The sequence below is a fragment of the Drosophila persimilis genome, unplaced genomic scaffold, assembly GCF_003286085.1.
Source record: "Drosophila persimilis strain 14011-0111.01,24,50 unplaced genomic scaffold, DperRS2 tig00003933-arrow-pilon, whole genome shotgun sequence".
Classification (NCBI taxonomy): domain Eukaryota; kingdom Metazoa; phylum Arthropoda; class Insecta; order Diptera; family Drosophilidae; genus Drosophila; species Drosophila persimilis.
Genome location: NW_020825706.1, coordinates 2160094 through 2180067, shown reverse-complemented (window position 1 = coordinate 2180067; position 19974 = coordinate 2160094). Strand labels below are relative to the sequence as shown.

At 47.7% G+C, this 19974-nt stretch overlaps 3 protein-coding genes across 7 annotated transcripts; 2 read left to right on the top strand and 1 right to left on the bottom strand.

The window, feature by feature from the left end:
• Positions 1-565: 565 nt before the first annotated feature.
• On the top strand, positions 566-1785 carry LOC6594103. Its single transcript, XM_002019844.2, has 2 exons — positions 566-1017; positions 1074-1785. Exons 1-2 carry the CDS (start codon positions 780-782, stop codon positions 1433-1435), a joined length of 600 nt encoding a protein of 199 aa, XP_002019880.1. The 5' UTR covers positions 566-779; the 3' UTR covers positions 1436-1785.
• A 993-nt stretch (positions 1786-2778) lies between these two features.
• On the top strand, positions 2779-18054 carry LOC6594056 (protein unc-79 homolog). Of its 5 annotated transcripts, XM_026994592.1 has the most exons (28): positions 2779-2837; positions 3019-3127; positions 3187-3306; positions 3379-3540; positions 3615-3785; positions 3838-4113; positions 4176-4874; positions 4935-5588; positions 5650-5921; positions 5982-6083; positions 6139-6277; positions 7181-7237; positions 8047-8126; positions 8550-8612; positions 9873-10193; positions 10253-10401; positions 10460-11193; positions 11257-11534; positions 11580-12135; positions 13227-13494; positions 13555-14194; positions 14261-14332; positions 14391-15620; positions 15676-15854; positions 15920-16074; positions 16140-16858; positions 16910-17088; positions 17151-18054. In XM_026994592.1, exons 2-28 carry the CDS (start codon positions 3073-3075, stop codon positions 17971-17973), a joined length of 9153 nt encoding a protein of 3050 aa, XP_026850393.1. In that variant the 5' UTR covers positions 2779-2837; positions 3019-3072; the 3' UTR covers positions 17974-18054. The 5 variants fall into 5 exon arrangements, with proteins under 5 accessions (XP_026850393.1, XP_026850390.1, XP_026850389.1 ...); XM_026994589.1 differs by lacking the exon at positions 11580-12135 and having other exon boundaries at positions 11257-11334; positions 16919-17088; XM_026994588.1 differs by lacking the exon at positions 11580-12135 and having other exon boundaries at positions 11257-11334.
• On the bottom strand, positions 17964-19281 carry LOC6594055. Its single transcript, XM_002019842.2, has 2 exons — positions 19123-19281; positions 17964-19058 (listed from the first exon to the last, which is right to left on the bottom strand). Exons 1-2 carry the CDS (start codon positions 19266-19268, stop codon positions 18080-18082), a joined length of 1125 nt encoding a protein of 374 aa, XP_002019878.1. The 5' UTR covers positions 19269-19281; the 3' UTR covers positions 17964-18079.
• Between the last annotated feature and the right edge of the window lie 693 nt (positions 19282-19974).

Here is a 19974-nt window from a genome sequence, read left to right as displayed (position 1 = left end):
AGTCCATTGTTTTCGGCACATAACTACATAAATTAAGGTACTCTTCAGAGGAGTGGAGAGTGCAGCATGTCGACGGCAGGAATCGCCACCAGAGTTCCTTCAATTGATTTTTGAAACGACTTTGTTGGTGGGCTCCCCCACATTCTGGACGTCGAGTGGAACAATGGAGAAAAACACACACTGGATAACAAGGGGGTATTGTATTGTCTGTGCTGTGCTCTGCTGTGTGCACATATTGAATGAATTGGTTTTTGCCTCTTCGCTTTTTTGCCGATTCGATTGGGGGTAAAATAAAATTAAAATCGTATCAATTGAAACCTGTTCCGATGTCGTTGTTAACACATGTTACCCACAGTTAAAACATATACGTTTCCAAATTGCCAAACGCTGAATCTCCTCTGTATCCAAGTTGGCCGAGAGTCCGAGTCTCACAGAGAAAAAGAGACACCGAATTCGTTTGGAAAGCAGGCCTTGATTTTCCTGCATTTCACATTCGTAGAGCGCTCCGCTCACTTCTATTACATTTTCACTCGTTGCGCGTTTTGGAAATAAATTTGGAAAATAAACTCGTAGTCGTGTAGGGAGTTCTTTTTATGGGAAGTAGTCCCTGACTTTCCTGCAAATCACATTCGTACAGAGCTCTCCCTCGTCATTATATTTCCATACGTCTCTCGTGACGAACATCTCAGTAGAAAAAATCGTCGAAAAGTACAAATTTAACAATTTCAAAACATTTTCTAAAAACCTTGTGTCGCTTGGCGTTTTGGACTAAAAACGACATGTCCAACATGCAGGATGTACCGCTGCCGGAGCCAGAGGGCTTGGACGAGTCGGGTGTCGCGTCGACGGTCAGCACCAAGTCCACTTCGCTGAAGCGCTTCTTCAAGCTGAGCAAGAAGCCACACAACTTCCAGGAGGAGCTCCAAGATGTGGCCGAATCAGCCGGCCGCCAGAAGGATCCCAGCAAGAACAACACAATGGGTCGTTTCTTCACGCGCTTCAAGAACGCACAAAAGGGTAAGGACGCGCTGGCTTGCAGCCAACTTGGAGTAACTCTCGTTGATCTTTTACAGATGGTGATGAACCAGTGTCTTCGACTAGCAATGTGACCACTGTTGCTGGCGAGGAGGAGCAGCAGCAGCAGGACCAGGGCCAGGTCAGCAACAAGCCGCTGCCCAATGTGAAGCCCACAATTAAGGAGTCCATATCGAGCTACTGGAAGATGCTCTTCACTCGCACCAAGGCCCAGAAGCAGGCTGGCTCTGGCATGTCGGTCGGCATGGAGGAGGTGCACGAGCTGCAGCAGGTGAAGCAGGATCAGACTCAATTGGACGGCCAATTCAATCAGTCTGACCGCGAGGAGGACATCGAGGTTTTGAACACACCCCAGCCGGAGGTCGCTGTAGCTCTGACCCTGCAGGAGCTGGAAGACTAAGACACTAAGACACAAGCATCTACTATAAACACTATCCTCTTGGCAAACACTTCAACCACATATCGTTACTTGCGTTGTCCTCCCGAGCCTCGAGAACGACTAGCCGACGGTCGGAGGCATCCTTCGAGCGCTGAAAGACAAACGCTACAAAACATTTATACACTATCCTCTTGGCAATTACTTACACTATCCTCAACACTTGGTGACTTCAATTTGTTTCCCTAAAATACGCCACAGAATCCCAACAATTTTAAATTGTTACACTATCGAAAGGTTCGGCCTTCCACAGAATGTTCAATTGTAGGCATACCTTCAAAATAAATGCTCCTGCATATGCAAGTAAAATGTAATCCTTGTAAACCAATCCTTGGACAACCATCCTTTGGGTCATCAAAGTTCAGTTAAATCAGTTGTTAAAATGTTCCCTCTACAGGGTGTCGGTTACCATTCGAAAACACGATTTGGAACCAGGGTCAAAAGGTGCCGCATTTGCCAGACAACACCCTGGATGGAGTCGAGGTTTTTGCTTTCCACGGAAGCCTTAAAAAAAAAGAAAGGAACACCCCCAAAAAGGTGTGCATCCCATTTGGTAAATGAGTATTTAATTGTGGAGCTAGGGGGGTGGGCACGAAGGGGGTAGATGGAATAAATGTCTGCATATTGTTCAATTTATTGAGAAATCAATAATTATTTCAATAAAAATTCGAAATGACAGTAAAAGCAAAGCAAGTGCCATAATACTTCTTTGAAATGTCTCTGGTAACATAGATTTAATTAAATCTCTCCATAAACCCTTGAAAAACTCTCCAAAGAGCAACACAAACCAGTTGCATATCGTTTGAAAGTCAAAACAGCTGTGAAATATTTACAAATATTGTCTGGAAACTGCGCAGACTCTAGAATCCTCGTAGAAATAAATAGTAAATATTTACACACGGCTAGACCAAAACAAACACTTGTTGGGTGGGAAAAGTGCGACCGGAAAATGCGGAAAATGTGAGATAAACACGCGATATGCGCATGTCCTACTTCGAGCAGCTGTTTTTCCTTGGCTGCTGTCGAGGGTGAGTGGCCAAAGTGGGTCAAGAACTCAAACCCCGACTCGAATTTATGAAAATACCTTTACATTTCCGATTAAATAGTCAAGCAAAGATCTAAAGTTGAGTAGTTTTATGTCTTAGGAGAGCAATTGTCTGATAAATCTATCTAAAAAGTGCGTAAAATTCCAGTGAAAGTAATTTTAAACTACAGGGTGGTGGTGGCGCATCGAACAGATATGAAAATCGCGCAGGATACACACCGAAAATTCAGTTTAGTTGTAGAGATTTTTCTTTGTGGTCAAGGCTTGCTGTAACACCCGTAAAAAATTGCAAATCTATTGAAAAAACTAACAAATTTCGAGGTAAATTTCTAAGAAATATAATCCTAAGCCTCCAAGGCATCTGTGGGATATGAAACTTTTCGGGTTTCCATGAAATTTCGCCTGATTTGAAAGATTTTCCTCCATCGGCAGCATCTTCAAGAGGGGTGCTCCAACCATTACGTAAGCTTTTGTTAAGATTCTTTCTTAATATATTTTACAGAATGCGAAGTCCCTCGGCAGCAGTTTCGGCAATGCTAAGGATTTGTCTGATATAATGACTGGCAGCTTTAAGGTGCAACTCATCAACATGGGCACTCGTGCTGCCGCCTGTAAGTACAGACCTTAGGAGTCTCAATATACGTTTCATATGTGTATCCTCCTATTACAGTTCAGGCAAAATTGAGAGCCCTTCATGACTACCACGTACGTCTATTGCACAATGTCTTACCCGCCCCCTCTGGCGTTGATATTGCCAACAATATCAAATACTTTTCACAAACTCTACTAAGTGAGTAACTACATAGTCGTATGTCTTATCTCTAGGGAACTGCTGAATGACTCCTTTGATTGTCCTTTTCAGCTGTCCTTAAAGATGTGCGCACTTCTCCGCACGAACTTATACGGGATCCCCACGAGGATCCCACACGCATGTCTGCCTATCCCAATCTCGAATATGGCAACCTCTATAATGCCCTAACTATGCTCATCGATGTGGCACCTTGCATCCAGTATGGACAAATCGGTAAGATCGAAGATCATCTAGCTCTCTGATATTTACATTCCATTAATGCCTCTCTCTCTTGTCTTTTGGTTTAGTTTTCGGCAAAGCTCTTTTGCAGTGCCTAAGCTGCATTCTACCCTTCCTCGACAAGGATCTTATTGATAATCTACCCTATCTGGTTAGCTCCACTATATCTGTACTACCACCAGCTCTGCACCAGGACATTGTCAATGCCCTGTGCTACTATATCTTACCCTTTACTATCAGTAAGTAGCCAGATTCCTCTCTTGGGGGACTATTTCTAATGGATTTTCTTAGCTCGTCGCAGCTCCGATGAGCAGGAGTGCCAGGCCTGCCAGTCAGTCTCCTCCGTGATCATGATGGTGCTGCAGTATTCCAACAATCCCGCCCATCACTGCCAGCTGCTGGAATGCCTGATGACCCTCAAGCATAATGTGGTCAAGGACATTCTGTGCGTGGTGGCCTATGGCACTGCTGTCTCCCGCTCCTCGGCGGCCAAGCTGCTCTTCTACTACTGGCCCGCCTTCGATGCCAATCTCTTTGATCGCAAAGTCTTGCTCTCCAAACTGACAAGTAAAGAAAGTCCTTCAAAATACAAAGAAGATATGCTTACACCCATCAAAATCCCTTTATAGACGACCTTGTGCCCTTCACCTGCCAGCGCGAGCATTGCCCGAATGCTGGGAATGCCGAGGCAGCCAAGGTCTGCTATGATCATAGCATCAGCATCGCCTATGCACCGGACTGTCCGCCGCCCCTTTATCTGTGCATCGAGTGCGCCAATGAGATCCATAGGGAGCATGCCAACCTGGAGTTTGGCGACATCCTGCATCCCATGCAGCAGGTCTCGATGGTCTGCGAGAACAAGAACTGTCGCTCCAACGAGAAGTCCGCCTTCTCCATCTGCTTCTCCACGGAGTGTGCCACCTTCAACGGCAATCATCCCATTCGATACTGCAGCCAGTGCCACAGCAATAGGCACAACTCGCGACGCGGCGGCGATCATGTGGTGCACCGCAGCCTGCAACCCGCCTGGCAGATGGATCCCGAGATGCAGATGCATATGGTGGAGTCGGTGGTGAGCCTTTTGCGGGAGTCGAAGCCGCTCAACTTTGAGCCCGGCAAGGAGTCCTCCTCCTCGGAGGCGAAGAAGAACGGTTCCGCGGGCACGGCGGATAATATTTCACGGGAGGAGCGTCAGAGGCTGGGCCGCTATGGCATTTGGCTGCTCGTGGGTCGCTGCACGCCCACTGCCGACACGCCCGTTGAGGTGCTGGGCAGAATTCTGAGTATGCTCTTCCATTGGTTCCATGTCACCGCTTATTCCTACGATGGTAAGGGCTTTCATTGGAAGGAAGAGCTGCCTGTAAACCCACTTCATTCTCTGCTTTCAGCTGCTGGTCAGGTGGAGAGCACCATTGAGAAGCTGAAAGTGGATCACGTCTGCAATTGGCTGAAGGAGATCTGCCGCATCCACTACAACGTCTTCATCGCCTGCTTGCTGCCACATCCGCCCGAGTATGCCCGCGTCGGCGGTCATTGGGAGACCCTGGCCTCTCGCACCAGCCACCTCAAGGAGGGTATGCAGCGTCTGATCTGCCTGGTGCCGTACGAGGTGATCACCTCGGAGATCTGGGACTATGTCATGCCCCACTGGATGGAGGCCATCACCAATGATGTGGCCGAGAAGGAGCTCAACGAGCTGAAGATCGTCCTCAGCAAGATCCTCGATCCGGAGATGTCGCCCCTGGGCTTCGATGGCAAGACAATGTACAACTTTGTGGCCATACGCTTCGAGAAGACCACCGCCAAGGTCCAACAGCAGGCACTCCACTGGCTGCAGATCCTCACGAAGCTAGAGATTCTCATTCCGCTGGTTCAGCTCTTTGCCATGTTCGGCGATGGCGTTCGCATCATGAAGTACGGCATCCAGCACGAGCTAATGCGCGAGAAGGATGCTGCACAGCTGCAGCTTCCGAAGGCCCCCAAGGTGCCCTGCAAGGAGACCAAGGCAGAGATGGCCAATCCCCCCAGACGCAGTTCCATTTGTAAGTCATTTCTAAGATCTAGGATTGTATCCCACAGCAGAATAACCAAATGAATTTCCAGCCCCTGTGGTGGAGGATGACTCTGGCAATACGTCGGCCATATCGGACGATGAGGCACCCACCAATCGCCACACGGAGTTCTCCACCGATGCCGAGCACAATCTCACCTGTTGCATCCTCATGCTGGACATCCTTCTGAAGCAGATGGAGCTGCAGGACGTGGAACAGCACATGGGCATCCATACGAGTGTTTGCGAGAATGTATCCCGGCTGATCAAGTGTATGGTCACAGCGGCCCGTGTGGGCCTTAGCAGCCATGTGTGCGCCCTGAAGGTAGGCCCTTCTATTTGTGAGATATGGAAGCCAATAAATGCCTTTTGAATGCCCTTATAGGTGGCGGAATGCGCCTACTGCGAGGCCTCCATCATGTGGCATCAGTTGGCCACGAAATTAGTTCAGTTTATGGCTCCTTTGAACCCCGTTAGGCCACCAGATGTGAGTGATACCCTAGAGATGCTAGAGAATGGCATTGATCTCACCTTATTTCAAGGTTCCCATTGAGGACATCATCGAGGAGGAAAAGTCCTCACGCAAATCCCCGCCCGAGTCCGACAAGGAAAAGACCAGGGATGTATCTCTATCAATGGCCCCCCTGCCCATACCCCTGGGTCCGCTTGGAGGATTTGCAGGTACGCGCCAGACCTATCCAACCTTTATTCTTTGATTTGATTTGAAGACCCCGTACCCCACGACAACGAAATTCGGTTGTAACATATAGAAGACTGTCGTGAAAGCAATCCCTAACCCTAACCATAATCGAAACCCAAAACCCGAATCTCCAATTCACCTATAAATAACCTATCCACCGTAACAGTAAAAGCCGTGAAACGTCACCTAAAAATGTAGCTAATTGTAGACTGTACTTTGAGCCTGGACTCTACATATACATATACATCCATATTTATAAGCCGTTTTGCAGGCGAATGGTATACGATGCCCCCTCGCTCACGGAGCGGCTGGGCGTCCTTGTAAACAAAACTTACTTAGTCTAAAGAGAATCCCACGTTTTAAAAAGCAAACTGAACTTTTGTACCTACAAACAAACAAATCTAGTAACCTGCACTGCTATGCCTTGTAAAGTACCTTACTTGACCCTTGAAGTAAACAAAAACCCCAGACTAAAAGCCCCTAAATCCCAAACTCAATCTCAACGAACCAACAGAGCTAAAGAACCATCTAAACGATCCATCAGTCATCATATTACCAATCATGCCATACCAATTGTATCTTATCTGTTTTCAACCATAACTATTTGTCTATCTTGCTATCTCTCTCTACATAAATATGTGTATCTATTTCTCTCTCTCTATCTCTAACATATATACCACCTACTGCGCGTCTGCCTGTACAAAAAAAAATAATATAACTGTCTCTCTCGCTCGTTCGCACCCTCTTCCGCGCGTACGAAAACTGTAAACTGTTACTGTCTCTCTCTCGCTCTTCGTTCTATCGAAAAATTATCATGAAAAATACTACAAAAAAAATACTGCTACCAAACAAAATACTAAATCAAATCTATCACTCATTATCAGATATCTTTAAGCTAGATCAATTCTTTTCAGACGATGGAAAAATTATTATAATGGCAGGTGATGCACCAATAAGCAAATTTTTCATTCGTTACAAAAACCAAACCAAAAAAATCCAACAAAAAACCAAAACAAAACAAATAATAGCAATTACATTTACAAATTTACATTAACATTATTAAAAATTTGTTGAAACACACATTTCGTTACAAAGAAAACACCAATCCGCAAAGACACTGACATAACACCCCAGAAAAAGACAACTATAGTTTCAGTCACACACTAACCGTCTCTATCTCTCTCTACACAACACTCTCCACTGTCTATCTCTGTTTAGCTTTACTAGAGTAATATGATTTAGCACTACCAAAAAACACAGCTTTTATCTACCAAAAATAGTTGACCTTTTTAGTAGTATGACAGCCCCCCCATAGCTCTGAGTTTAGTACACACGATTATCTTTCGGTTCGGTTCAAATACTACTCTACTCTACTCTACTCCTGTTCTCTTACAACACAGAATCATCTATAATCTATAATTTCCACAGTAGGACTAAAACCCATAAGTGTGCCCTGTTTAAGCATTCCAATTGGTTAGCAAATAGAACAAAAGATGGGCTTAAACTTTGCACACGTCCACATAGAACCCCTATACCCCACCGATTGGCCGCAATCTATCTGCATGTGAGAATTTTCCATGAATTTTCCTATAGGATTTCTATCTATGTATATGTACTTGAATGCATGATCGGTTATTGAATGCCATTCATTTGTATGTTGACCACAACTTCATTATAGCTGGAACGATTGAACCTGATAACTGCCATAACTACAAGATACTAATACCCATTGATAATTCTCTTTCTGAAGGTCCTGTGCCGGTGGCAGTGCCCCAACCCGAACCGCACTCGGTCGGCGGAGTGCTCGTACATATGCCCCACGTTTGTTCCGTATGTATTTCGATCACCATCAATCCGTTGTATCCACATTCTGTTCTTTAGTTGTTACCCGCCACCCCCCTTCCCCTATTATTGCGAACAATATTTCAATTTCACATCACAAAAATAATATTAACAAAAAAAAAACCAAAAGAAAAGAATATGAAAATATTATGCGTTGACTGTAGGTATATTGAAACACCGCCCCCATAAAAATATACTATACTATAATCCATATAAATATTCAAAAAACTAATTAATTACAGCAACAAAAACCAAAAAAACAATATTAAGTGAGCATATTCAAGTTGTTTAATTTTACGTTTCGTTCACACCCAGAAAAATCACACAAATTCCAAAAACCAATTCGATAGTTCTCGAAATTTGTCCAACGATTATACAAAACGTTTTCATTTCTTCATGTATTTTTTATAGAATAACGAAAATGGGCATTCAGTTGATAGTAATGAATTGAGAAAAGTTCACGCCACAGACGAGGTACTTTGTGCATTCATTAAAACGACCAAAAAAATCCCAAACCAAACAAAACAATCTACCGAAAAAACCCCCAGCTATAAGCTGAACCAGTGTTTGTTTTATAATATTAGTTTTATAATTTGCCCAATTAAAACGAACCCCCCTTCCCCCCTACAACAATTCGATTCGATATTTGTACAATTCAATATGTTTTTCAATATTGTATGTTTTATTTCTGTGTCCAGACCAAACCAATCGTACGTACTCTTCGTGTTAAGTGTAAATAAATGTACAGAGTGTTTTTCTTGTAATTTTTTTTCCAAATTCCTACTTTCTTTGATTGTTTCCATATATTCCTATACAAAAACAGTTCTTATTTCTATATATTTACTTTGATTATACATTTAAATATCCTTTAGAGGAGTTTTCCAGGCTTTTTAGAGCAGATATTATATAGGTTTAGAAATATTATAGCTGAATATTAGATTCCAAGTGAACATACATTATAAAAGATGGCAAAAAAATATGTCTCTCGCTTAAGAATCATGATTTTTATTAGATAAATGTAATAGCTGTTCAAGGGTAGGCTGGTAAATGGTTTAATAGCATCTGGCAGGTTTTTTCTTATAGAGAAAAGCCATTAAAGGAGAGCTTTCATTTACTTAATAGATATTTGAAATTTGTTCCAACAGAATAATAGATTTTTATTCAATTTTTTTGATCACTTTTCTATTCATTTTATTCAACTACTGTGTCTCAAAGTATCTGGTATGTGTGTGAATATAAATTACGAACAAGTCGTATCATAAGAAATTTTACATATGGTTTTTACATGTAAATATTGCGTTCCATGCTGATTTTCCCTCACATAACAGATAGTTTTTCCTTTTCCCTTACGGGTTTCCTTTCTTTTCGGATCATTGTTGAAGAGCATGTTCAATGTACAGCACCAAAGAATAAACCATAAATCTTTATATCAAAAAAAATATGTCACAGAAATGCACCAGAAATGTAATTTTATGCAATTTTACATGTAACATGTGTTATGTAACAGTTTCTTTCGATGTAAATTACTTTGTTTCCGGTACATGCAAGTGTAATCGACATGTCGCAAGTACCCAACCAATGCATTTATCTACGTGTTTCGTATGTATATAAGGAATGTAAGATACACACACACACCATGTAAACCATGTAAACCCGTGTAAATATGACGTAAAAACTGTGTAAAATTCGCCTCAGCTTGATTTTCTTTAACGATTTTCCCTCTGTCTAATGCAGATCATGACGGCCACTGTTGAGACAGTTTCAGAGCAGCTCGATCTGGCCTCCATTCTGCCCACAGATAGGGCCATAGCCCGTTCTATAACCCTCTCCGATGCGGATGTCGGGAGCGCTAATGTCAGCGTCACCAAGGCGTCGGTTATGGGTGAGAACGGTGCCAATGGCAGCACCGCCTGTGGGGGCGAGAATGGCAGTGGTTCGGACGAGGATGAGGAGGAGGAGGACAGCGATGATTTCTGGCACACTTCGGTGGGGAAATTCAAATTTACGCTGGACACGCTGCCTCAACCTCTGCAGTATATCCACCAGCTTCTCACGGTAAGACCTCCTCTTTGAGTTATTCTTAAGAGCTTCTTCTAATGATGGATTCTTGATAGGAAATACCCACCATCAAGAAGCCAGAGATACTGTACTATGTGCTGCAGTGCCTCAATACCATGGCCCTGCATGGAGATGCCCTAGCCAAGGCGGCCAAAGAGCAGCGCGGCTTCTTCATCTGGTGCCAGGAGAATCTACTCATCAAAAAGTATGTAAGACTCTGTTCTTAAAGGTCTCTCTTAAGACTTGTGCATCCTTCTTTTAAGCCTTTGGGAACTTTGCAATGCCGAACACTCGCACATCTGCCAGGTGGGCGTGCCATTGCTGCTGCACTGCATCACGCTGCCGCTCGGTTCGGATGTCTTTTGGCGCGTGGTGCAGGAGGCCTTCCACGATACGGACTGGCGGGTTCGCTTCACAGCAGTCGAACGAGTAACCGTGATTACACGTTTTATGGATTCGACGCCGCTGCGCTCAGAGGTGGGCCTGCAAACGGCACTGGCCACGGCCTTCTGTCATCTCATCGCCAGCATGGATGACATCAATGTGTATGTGGCGCAGCGGGCGACGCTCTATATCGGTACGATTCATGACACGGCAATACGGTCACTGCTCTTCTGCTTGGAGTCGCAGTTCGATCTCTTCATTGTGGACCGCCCGGTGGTGCTGCAGTCCGTCTATCAGCTGCACAACTCCCTCTCCGATCGCAAGCTGCTCGGCTGGGACTTTTTCCTCAATCGGTTCGACACGCTCTTCGTAGAAGCGCAGATCAATCTGGAGAAATGCGGCGATATCTCTTATCTGCGAGACCTCCGCAACTCGGACAACGGCAGCGAGGCTTTGTCTGCAAAGATCCTGAAGGCCAGGGAGGCCCTCAGTCAGTCGGATACGAGTGGCAGCATGGCCAAGACGCTGAGCGCTTCGTTCGGTACGAAATGGCCCTACAAGAGGACTATGTCAGCACCGGCCAGCATGGCACCGCGTCAGGATAGCAAATATGGTGAGCCCAACCGAAAAAATATCCCAGGCTGATCATTTTTCTATCTTTTGTTGGTCTTTGCAGTGCCCGAAAAGGAGAAGATCTACAGCCGTCAGGTGTCAGCGCCGATACTCAAGCGGAAGACCTCGCGCTTCGGACTGGGTCAGTTCCTAGGCAGTAGTAGTGGGGGGGCGTCTGGCAGCAGCCAGAGCGCTAATCCGGCTAGTCATAGTTCAGCAACGACCACGGCAACAGTAACAGCCACACGACCCAAACCGTCGCCCTGTCCCATCCACCAGCATACGCCACACACGGCCTTTCCCTATCACCATCCGTCGTCACACCACCACACACACCCACACGCACACCATTCCATGCACATCCAACAGCCGCAGGCACAGGCACAGGCACACCACACCTTCGGCCACCATCATCCACCATCGCATCATCCTCATCCAGCCGGTAGTAGTGCACAAGTAGCAACCGCATCAAGTCTAGCCTCGGCTCATAGTCAGAGCCATCAGTATTTAGTGCATTGCGTGCCACCCAGTCACCAAAGTCCGATGCCCACGTTGCAGGAGGCAGAGACGCTGCTTCGCTCCCAGGCAGCAGCAGCAGTGGCGGCGGCAGCAACAGCCTCCGCCTCCGCCTCCTCCCAAGAGCAAGCCGGAGGCAACACCACCACAACCACAGCAGCAGCAGCAGTAACAGTAGCAACAACAGTAGCAACAACAACAGCAAGCAGCAGCTCGACAGCAAATCCCCATCCCTCGGGATACTCCTTTCACTCCCATTTCCAAAAGCATCCGTCGGCACCCAATCTGCTGCCACCGCAGCCAGCCGTGCCGGCGCCCAGTCCCAGTCCCTCGGCTCTGGCCTATCCCATGCACTGCACTTGCGATGCAGGAACGCATCCGGGTACGGGTACGGCGGCAGCGGGCATCAGCAGCACGGCCAATCCAGGTAGGTTGTAGAGCATGTGTGTTCACAGAGAGATCCCGTGATCTGTGTTTAATCGATGTATCCCCCCTCGATGGTGTCTTGGAGCCTCACATGTATACATCATTCATAAGGTATCCTTTACTTGATTGCATGTCTTCTGGAGATAATTTCTTGTGAATGATGTCTACATATTGGGGCTTGCCAATTTTCAGTGTTGCCTTGGCTTTGTCTCTCTTCATTTCTTATTGTTTTTTAAGAAGCAGGATTACTATATATTCCAGATAATATTCTTTAACAAATGGCTTGATTCTTTTCTATATATTTTCGTTTAGATATAGCAAAAATAGGTTTAAAAATTAAGGTTTTAGAGGAATGCTCTCAAGACCCTCATGGATTCTTGAGTTAAACCTAAAAAATGTATCTAAAGTGCATGAAAAGAAGACATAAAACAATCTTAAACACATAATACGATCGTATCATCGCATGATCGCACCGCTCTTACATATCATCTTCCCACTCTCATCCACCGGTACCTATGCCCTAAATATGATTATTTATAGCATAAATGTGATATCTGTATTATCTAGTTATGGTTGTACCTACATTGAACTCTGCTTTCCATAACAAATACTCGTACTACACGTATCGTTTTAAGTGTGTGTAAACCCTTCCGAACTGGTATGTATGCTCTCTCGAAAAAACATCTCTCTCTGTGTCTCTAATGCGAACAACTCTACAAAAAAAAAAAGAAAGAAAACCTCTACTTCTACACTCTCTAACCTTTCTCTCTCTCTCTGTCTTTCTGTCTCTCTCCCCCACCAACCACCCACCCAACAACCAACTTACATTTGAACTCTAATTGGCTTTGAAATCGTAAAACCAGAGACATTCCTCCTGTATATTATACAAAGAAACATACAAAATTCATTTATCCGTCTATGAAAACGAATCTAATTGTGAAACATTGGCATGTGGCTGTGTCCCCAAAAAAAAAAAACCAAAAACAAAATCAAAAAAGAATATTGGTGTATATCCTCCTATTCCCCCCTAAAGAAAGTTCACATCTAAAGGGTCTGTCCATATAATAATCCACCAAATCTACTCCCAAACAGATGGACACATCCACTCTCTGGGCGGCCTCAATGATGAGAATCTGATTGGGCTGCTCAGTCGGATCACGGAGCTGGAGGAGTCCGATCGCGAGACCATTCATCTGTTGGTCTTCATGCTGATGCAGTTCATGTCACGCACGGATCAGGCCTTCCCCTCGGAGGATAAGCCAGTGACCAGGACACAGAATATCGTCTTGAAGCATTTGTTTTTGCTGCTGGGACACAATCAGATCGACAAGACCTTCCACACCACCCCAGAATCGCTAAGGTGGGTGTCGGCAGAGGATCCCTATATCCAAATTTCTATAATCTATAATCTTTCCCTTAGGGTGTCGGCCGTTTTCAATGCCTTTCTGGCCAATCTGCCGCAGGTGCTGGACCAGAATCATCTGATTGGCGGTCTCATCCTCCCCTCCGTCATGCAGATCATCCTGTATGCCCCCTATCCGACCAACACTTCGGGAGAGTCCTATCAGAACATTGTCTTCAACTATTCCCTGTGGCATTTAGAGCAGTATCCGCGACGGAACTGGCTCTTTACCCTCCTCGTAGTGCTCTACAAGTACTCGTACACCCAGCCGCCGCTCAGTGGATACATCATCTCGGGCATTCGTATGATCATGAACAGCCTGCGTGGCCATTTCCATCAGTGTAGGCGGATTCCGACGACCACAATACTGGATATCCAGGGTGTGGGCGGGGCAGCTCGCTCGCGTGATGTCAGCCAGCCCTCGCTGGGCACCGATCCGGATGACAAGGAGGCCAGTCCGCCGGTCAGTCCCATGTTCCCATCGGAGGCCACCAGTGCCGCCTCCAAGAGCAAGGGCAATGTGGCCTTCACACCGAAGCTGCAGCATGCGTTCAGGAAGTACAATGACTCCAGCCTGGATGCGGATGAGACCGAGTCGGAGCTGGTAGCCATACCAGAGAGCGATCTCTCGGACAGCACCCTGCATGGCAGTGCACCGGTGGGTTTCAATACTCCATATAGCCGTATATTATTTTGAGCTAAAGAGAATCGATTCCCACTCTAGGGCTCCTTTGATGACACCATACACTTTGAGGATGTGATGCCCACCCGCAAGCGCCTCGAATACACGGAGGAGGTACCATACATGGCTTTTGCATTAGTGATACTTAGTTTTAATGCATTTTCCTTTATAGAAATCCACAAAATCGCACAAGTCGATGATCACCACCAAAGTGGGCGATACGTACACGACCAAAATCAAGGCCACCACCACCAGCGAAACCCTCGTGACCACCCGTCACAGTCTGCAGGAGGGCGTACGCATGATCGTCACGCCTTTGGTGGCTGCAGAGACCACAGAGACGGCCATTGTGAGTCCCCCCGTGGATGTGCATCGGGCGGTGACGGTGCGCAACAAATCGCTGGAGAATGCGGCCGCTTCCACATCGAAAATGTTTGCCGCAATTGCAACTAACCATCTGAAGGCACTCGGTGCCCTGCAGGATGTCCCCGGAACAGCGGACAGAAAGCCCGGCTCCAGCAGCGGCAGTGGCAGTCGCTCGGTCAATGGCAATGCGACTGCTGCTCCAGCACCGACTGCAGCTCCAACAAAGTCCATAGGACGCCACAAGACGATTGTGGAGTGCAGTGCCGGAACATCGAGCTCCTCGATGGACGATTCCCGTCATCAGAAAAAGTCGCAGACAAAGTCCCTGAAGCGCACGGACAAGAACTACGGCTCTCCGGACTCGCCGCTGTCCAAGATGAGCGTGATGCCCAATCCCAGGGATGAGATGGATGCCGCGATGCAGGGCCTGCCGCCGCCAAAGAATATTGCCGCCTTGGAGATCCCAACTCCGGAGAGACTGCTACCCATTGGCACCCAGGATACAGTGGCAGCACTGGTGGAGCGTGTGCGGGAGGGGCTGAATCTTCCGGATATCAGCCACCTCAAGCAGGACAGTCTAGATGTCTCGGAAAGCACCAAGGACGATGTGACGCCCAGCAGCCGCACCAACTCTCCCCGTCGGCTCATTAAGCAGGTGGCCCTGGAATCGCCACCGAATCCCAATGCCCCGTCCACATCGCAGCAGCCCACACAGCCTCCCGCTGATCTCCACACTTCCATTCTGAAGAATGTCCAGCAGGAGCTAAAGCAGAGCGCGGGAGGAGCCCCCGCTGGAGGAGCAGCGGGCGGAGGCCTAACCTCCAGCAACAGCATCAAGCGACCCCGCCAGAAGCTGGCACCTTTCAACGTCGACACCAATGCCATACCAGACATACGTTCTCGGTTTGCGGGCTCCTGGCCACCGCCTCCGTTCCAGCCCGCTGAGCCAGATCCAGACGATGAGGGAGACGATGGTGTAGGCGAGGCCACCAATGGACATGGAACCTCGCATGGGACCGCACATGTGCCACGTGGGGTAGGTCTCTAAGCAATTGACAGTCCCTTCACGGTACTAATTTCTTTATCTTTAGAGCGCACGTCGCGTTGGAGACTACACCATCGTCGAGCGATGTTCCGATTGCGGTGCTCACATTGAAGAGTACACAGACGAGGAGATTGGCATATTCATCGTGATCTTGGGAACTTTTATCCACCGCGAACCGGCCATGGCAGCGCCCTTTCTCCCAGAGATCCTCACTATGACTTCGCGGTAAGAAAGAGACTCTCAAAACGAAATCCTAACTAGACTGACACAAACTCCCGTACCGTTTCCAGCATCTGTCTGAGCTCTACCCACTCCTGGCAGGGGGAGAATGGTCCGCCTTTGGCCTGCAGCGCACAGGCAGTGGCCCTGCAATTCATACGCTGTGTCCTCCATCAGCTGGCGCCGAATGGGATCTTCCTGCAGGTGTTCCAGACCCAAATGAAGAGTGAGTGTTGTGTGATATCCAAGAAGAGCGAAACCCTATCATTGCCATACCATTCTCCATTGCAGTGAAAATCCGTCACAATCATTTCCGCAGCATTGCGAAGGCGCTGCAGGATTTCCAGGATCTGAATGCCACCAGTCCCATCTACATGGTGTGCGAGTCGTTGACCTCCAAGAAGGCTCTGCCAGTGGATCAGCTGCCGGTGATCTTCCGGAACATGGCCGAGTATCTGAATCTTCAGTGTGTGCCCGCCGAAGCAGGCGTGGGCCTGGCCATGTGGTCGCAGGCCATGCAGGCGATGGAGTCCTTGCTGCGGCAGGTGATTGTGATCATGCCGAGCCTGACCAACGCCGAGTACATGCTGGACATCATTGCGGCCACGCTGCGTCTCAACTGCGTGCCCAAGACCCTACTCGATCCGTACTCGAAGATCATGGCCTACTGCGTGCAGCACACGAATCTCGAGTACCAGACCGTCTACGAGCTGTGCACCCTCAACACGCGCTCGTTCAGCAAGGATCGCGACAAGAACCTGCTCTGCCGCCAGATGATCTTCGAGTTTGTGCAGGCCCTCAAGTTCAAGTCGAATATTCCCGACCACAATCTCCTGGTGATTATTGGCGTTGTTCTCCTCGATGCCGGGGGTACTTTGCCGCCGGGATCTGCTCCTGGCATGCCCGATGCGGCTCCCATGCTGACCACCAACTCCGCCGACTGCTTGCGGCAGTATATCAACGATGTGATTGACTTTCTGGCCGATTTCCACACTCTCAGCAAGATCAAGGTGGGACTCCAGCAACATTCTAGCCTTTTTCATTATCCTTCATCGTTGCAGCACTTGAAGAACGGACAAACGAGCAACGGCCTTGGCGAGGACACACTGGGGGGCGTGCTCAAGGGAGCCGTGGCCCAATATCTGGCTCTGGAGATGTCGCGAGGGAACTCCAGAGACAACAGGGCTGTCTCCCGCTATCTACCGTGGCTAAACAATGCACCCTCTTCCCTGCAGCAGGGGTAGGTATTGAAGCAGCCAAAGAAAATGGCCAAAATCCGAAGGGAATTCTCTCTTCTTTCAGTCCCAAAGAATTCACCGAATGCGTCGGACATATGCGTCTGCTCTCTTGGCTGCTGCTCGGCTCGCTGACCCACATGGTGCTGATGCAGCGTCGCCAGGAGACTCACACCATACCGACGCCTCCGCCAAATCCTCCCCCAGGCCAGGGCCAAGCGCCCGCAGCCAGTGTCCACTATCAGCACCAGGGCGTGACCTACTCCCAGCCAGTGCCGCAGGAAGCCTCCTGCCACATCGCCGATCACATTCAGGTGATATTCGCTGGCTTTGCCGAGCAGTCAAAGACCTCGGTGCTGCACATGTCCTCGCTCTTCCATGCGTTTACCCTCTGCCAGCTGTGGACCGTGTATCTGGAGCAGATGGCGCACAACACCACCAGCAATGTAGAGGGCGGTACGCTGGGCGTACTCTTCGAGTTCTGGGCCAAGGTAACGCCCTGCATCCTGCAGCTGGTGTCCCACGCCAAGCCCACTATCAACAAGGATCAGCCACAGTCCAGTGTGGACTTCCAGACGCAAAGTGCCAACTCCAAGCTATCCGAAATGGTGAATCTTCACTTCCTCAGTCTGCTGGAGGCTCTCAAGGACACAAACTCCACGGTGCTGGGCAAGCTGCTGCCCATGTGGAGCCCCGTGCTCTCCTCGCAGACGCAGCTCTCGGACACGCTTCATGTGCGCCTGCAGAATGTGCGCGACTGTGCGCCGGACTACGAGGAACAGCAGGCCTTCAGGTCGGAGGCCCTGCTCAAGTGGCTGCAGCGATTACAGTTCAAAATGGGGCAGATCGAGCTACAGGCCTCCACAGCCACACAGTTCTATTCGATTTAAAATGGTGTTATAATCGTATATAATCTTATCCACTATCTGTTGTTGCCTACACAAATAAATTATTCACAGTGTTAACGAAAAGCTGGCCAGGAATAGGGCGAGGGAGTTACTCGTAGACCGTGTAATGTATGCCACTAGAGGATGCTCCCCTGTCGAGACTCGTGGGATCATGCACTTCATTCTGCTCGCTGGGCTTTTGCTTGCCCTCAATCAGATAATCCACTTGGGGATTGCGATAATTCTTGAACGATGCCTTGGTCTTCAGCACAGACTCCTCCGGGAGATGTAGGCCAGAGGGTGGTCTGGTGGCCTGGTGCTGGGATAGACGCTGTTCTGCCTGCTGAATCCTTAGTTCCCTGATCCTCTGCATAAAGTCCAGCTGCAGGGTAGCCGACTCCGCCAGCGGAACCATCTGTGTTTCCTTGTATTGGATGAGTGGTGGTGTGGCTGCTGTGATCTCCCAGTGCTTGCCCTTCTTCCGTATGCGCTCCTTATCGGGGTCGTGAACATTGGAGATGGTTGTCCGGAACGGTCGGAATTTCTCCCGCCCCGCACTCCTTTCCTTGGGTTCTGTTATGTCTATGAGGTAGAGGGAATGCTGATCGACGGGGGGATATGAACGCGATTCTTGGGGATACTTGGCTGCCACTAGGCAGGCATCCAGCTCGACGAACTCCGCTGGTATTGAACTGGTAGCGCTCTGCCCTTCCAAAGCAGAGTCTGGCGAGTCGGCAGTCTTCTTAAACGTGTTTATGTCGGCCAAATCACCGGCCGTAATTAGACTCTCGGGTGGAGGCAGCACTTTGACCCTTTTCTCGTGCATTGTGCCTTGCGCTATGATTCGCAATGGATCCAGCTCATCATCGCTGTCCAGTATATCCTCCACATGGGCGCCTTCGTCCACAATCTCGCGGCCGTTCCATTCGAGATTGTTCAGGGCAATCTTGCCCTTGGATGCGATATTCAGTTCGCTGAGCATTTGGGCCGTTGCCTCGACATCGTCGCGCCTCCTAATCTCGTCCAGCAATTTATCATAAGACTCTTGGAGGCGTCTGCCCTTGTCCGGCAACTGCAGGAGCCGCTTCCTGCGGCAACAATAACAATAATTTGCTTAAATTTGCCTGCGCTGCAGCTAGTTCCAGAACTTACTTGAACGACAGAAATTTGGATTGCCTGTCCCTGATTTCCAGTAGTTCTACGTAGCTGAGGGTTTTCAGGTCCTTGCTGTGCTGCTCCTTGGCCTGGCTTGTGCCTGGAATGCGATTAAGTGGAGCAGCAACAATATTTTGGCTCATTTTCGTAATTTTCGGTAATTTTTTCGCGGGCGCAGCGTGTTTTAGTATGACCGAACTTGGGAACTTAACCCACTTAAGCCCCCTTTATTTAAACAGGATAACAAGTTGAGCCAAACCGCGCAAAATAATACTAATAATATCCTTCATCTTTACTTCAAAAAGACCACGATATTTTCCACCTGAACTGTGCTAAGAATCTTCAAGACTCATCATATTCGTGGAGGGTATTAAAATACCCACTGGTCGACAATGGGATAATGGGCCTCTTTTGGCTGGAAAATCATATTCCTCGATTTTGATATTCGGTTTAATATTACTAACTAGCTAGGAGCTTCAGCTCTGAACACATAATTTTATACAATTGATGAATACGTTTTCTTCAAGATAGGTTAACTGAGAGACTCCGTTTTATCTCAGTGTTTATAAAAAAAAGGATTAAACTAAAAAGGTTAAATCATGCAACGCAAGTGTGTTCATTTTTCGATAGGTGTTGGTGTCAACGGAAAGAGGGGTTGCGCAATCTGTAGATAGATTGTTTTTAGGCTTAAGATAGATAGTGTCTAAGTTTTAATGAAAAAACTATTCAAAAATCATCATTGCAAATGACCCCATCGATAGATAGTACAATCGATACATGACCACTAACATACGCTAACGCGTTTTTTTGGTCATCTACGATAGCGATACCGATAGCGGTTTTATTTTA

Excerpts from the sequence above, each read along its gene's own strand:
- LOC6594103 (XM_002019844.2), top strand. The coding sequence starts at position 780 with ATGTCCAACATGCAGGATGTACCGCTGCCGGAGCCAGAGGGCTTGGAC. Across the intron at positions 1,018-1,073 it reads CTTCAAGAACGCACAAAAGG|ATGGTGATGAACCAGTGTCT; the intron begins GTAAGGACGCGC and ends GATCTTTTACAG.
- LOC6594056 (XM_026994592.1), top strand. The coding sequence starts at position 3,073 with ATGACTGGCAGCTTTAAGGTGCAACTCATCAACATGGGCACTCGTGCT. Across the intron at positions 13,495-13,554 it reads ACCACCCCAGAATCGCTAAG|GGTGTCGGCCGTTTTCAATG; the intron begins GTGGGTGTCGGC and ends TCTTTCCCTTAG. Across the intron at positions 15,855-15,919 it reads ATCCTCACTATGACTTCGCG|CATCTGTCTGAGCTCTACCC; the intron begins GTAAGAAAGAGA and ends TACCGTTTCCAG.
- LOC6594055 (XM_002019842.2), bottom strand. The coding sequence starts at position 19,268 with ATGAGCCAAAATATTGTTGCTGCTCCACTTAATCGCATTCCAGGCACA. Across the intron at positions 19,059-19,122 it reads TCCAAATTTCTGTCGTTCAA|GAAGCGGCTCCTGCAGTTGC; the intron begins GTAAGTTCTGGA and ends TTGTTGCCGCAG.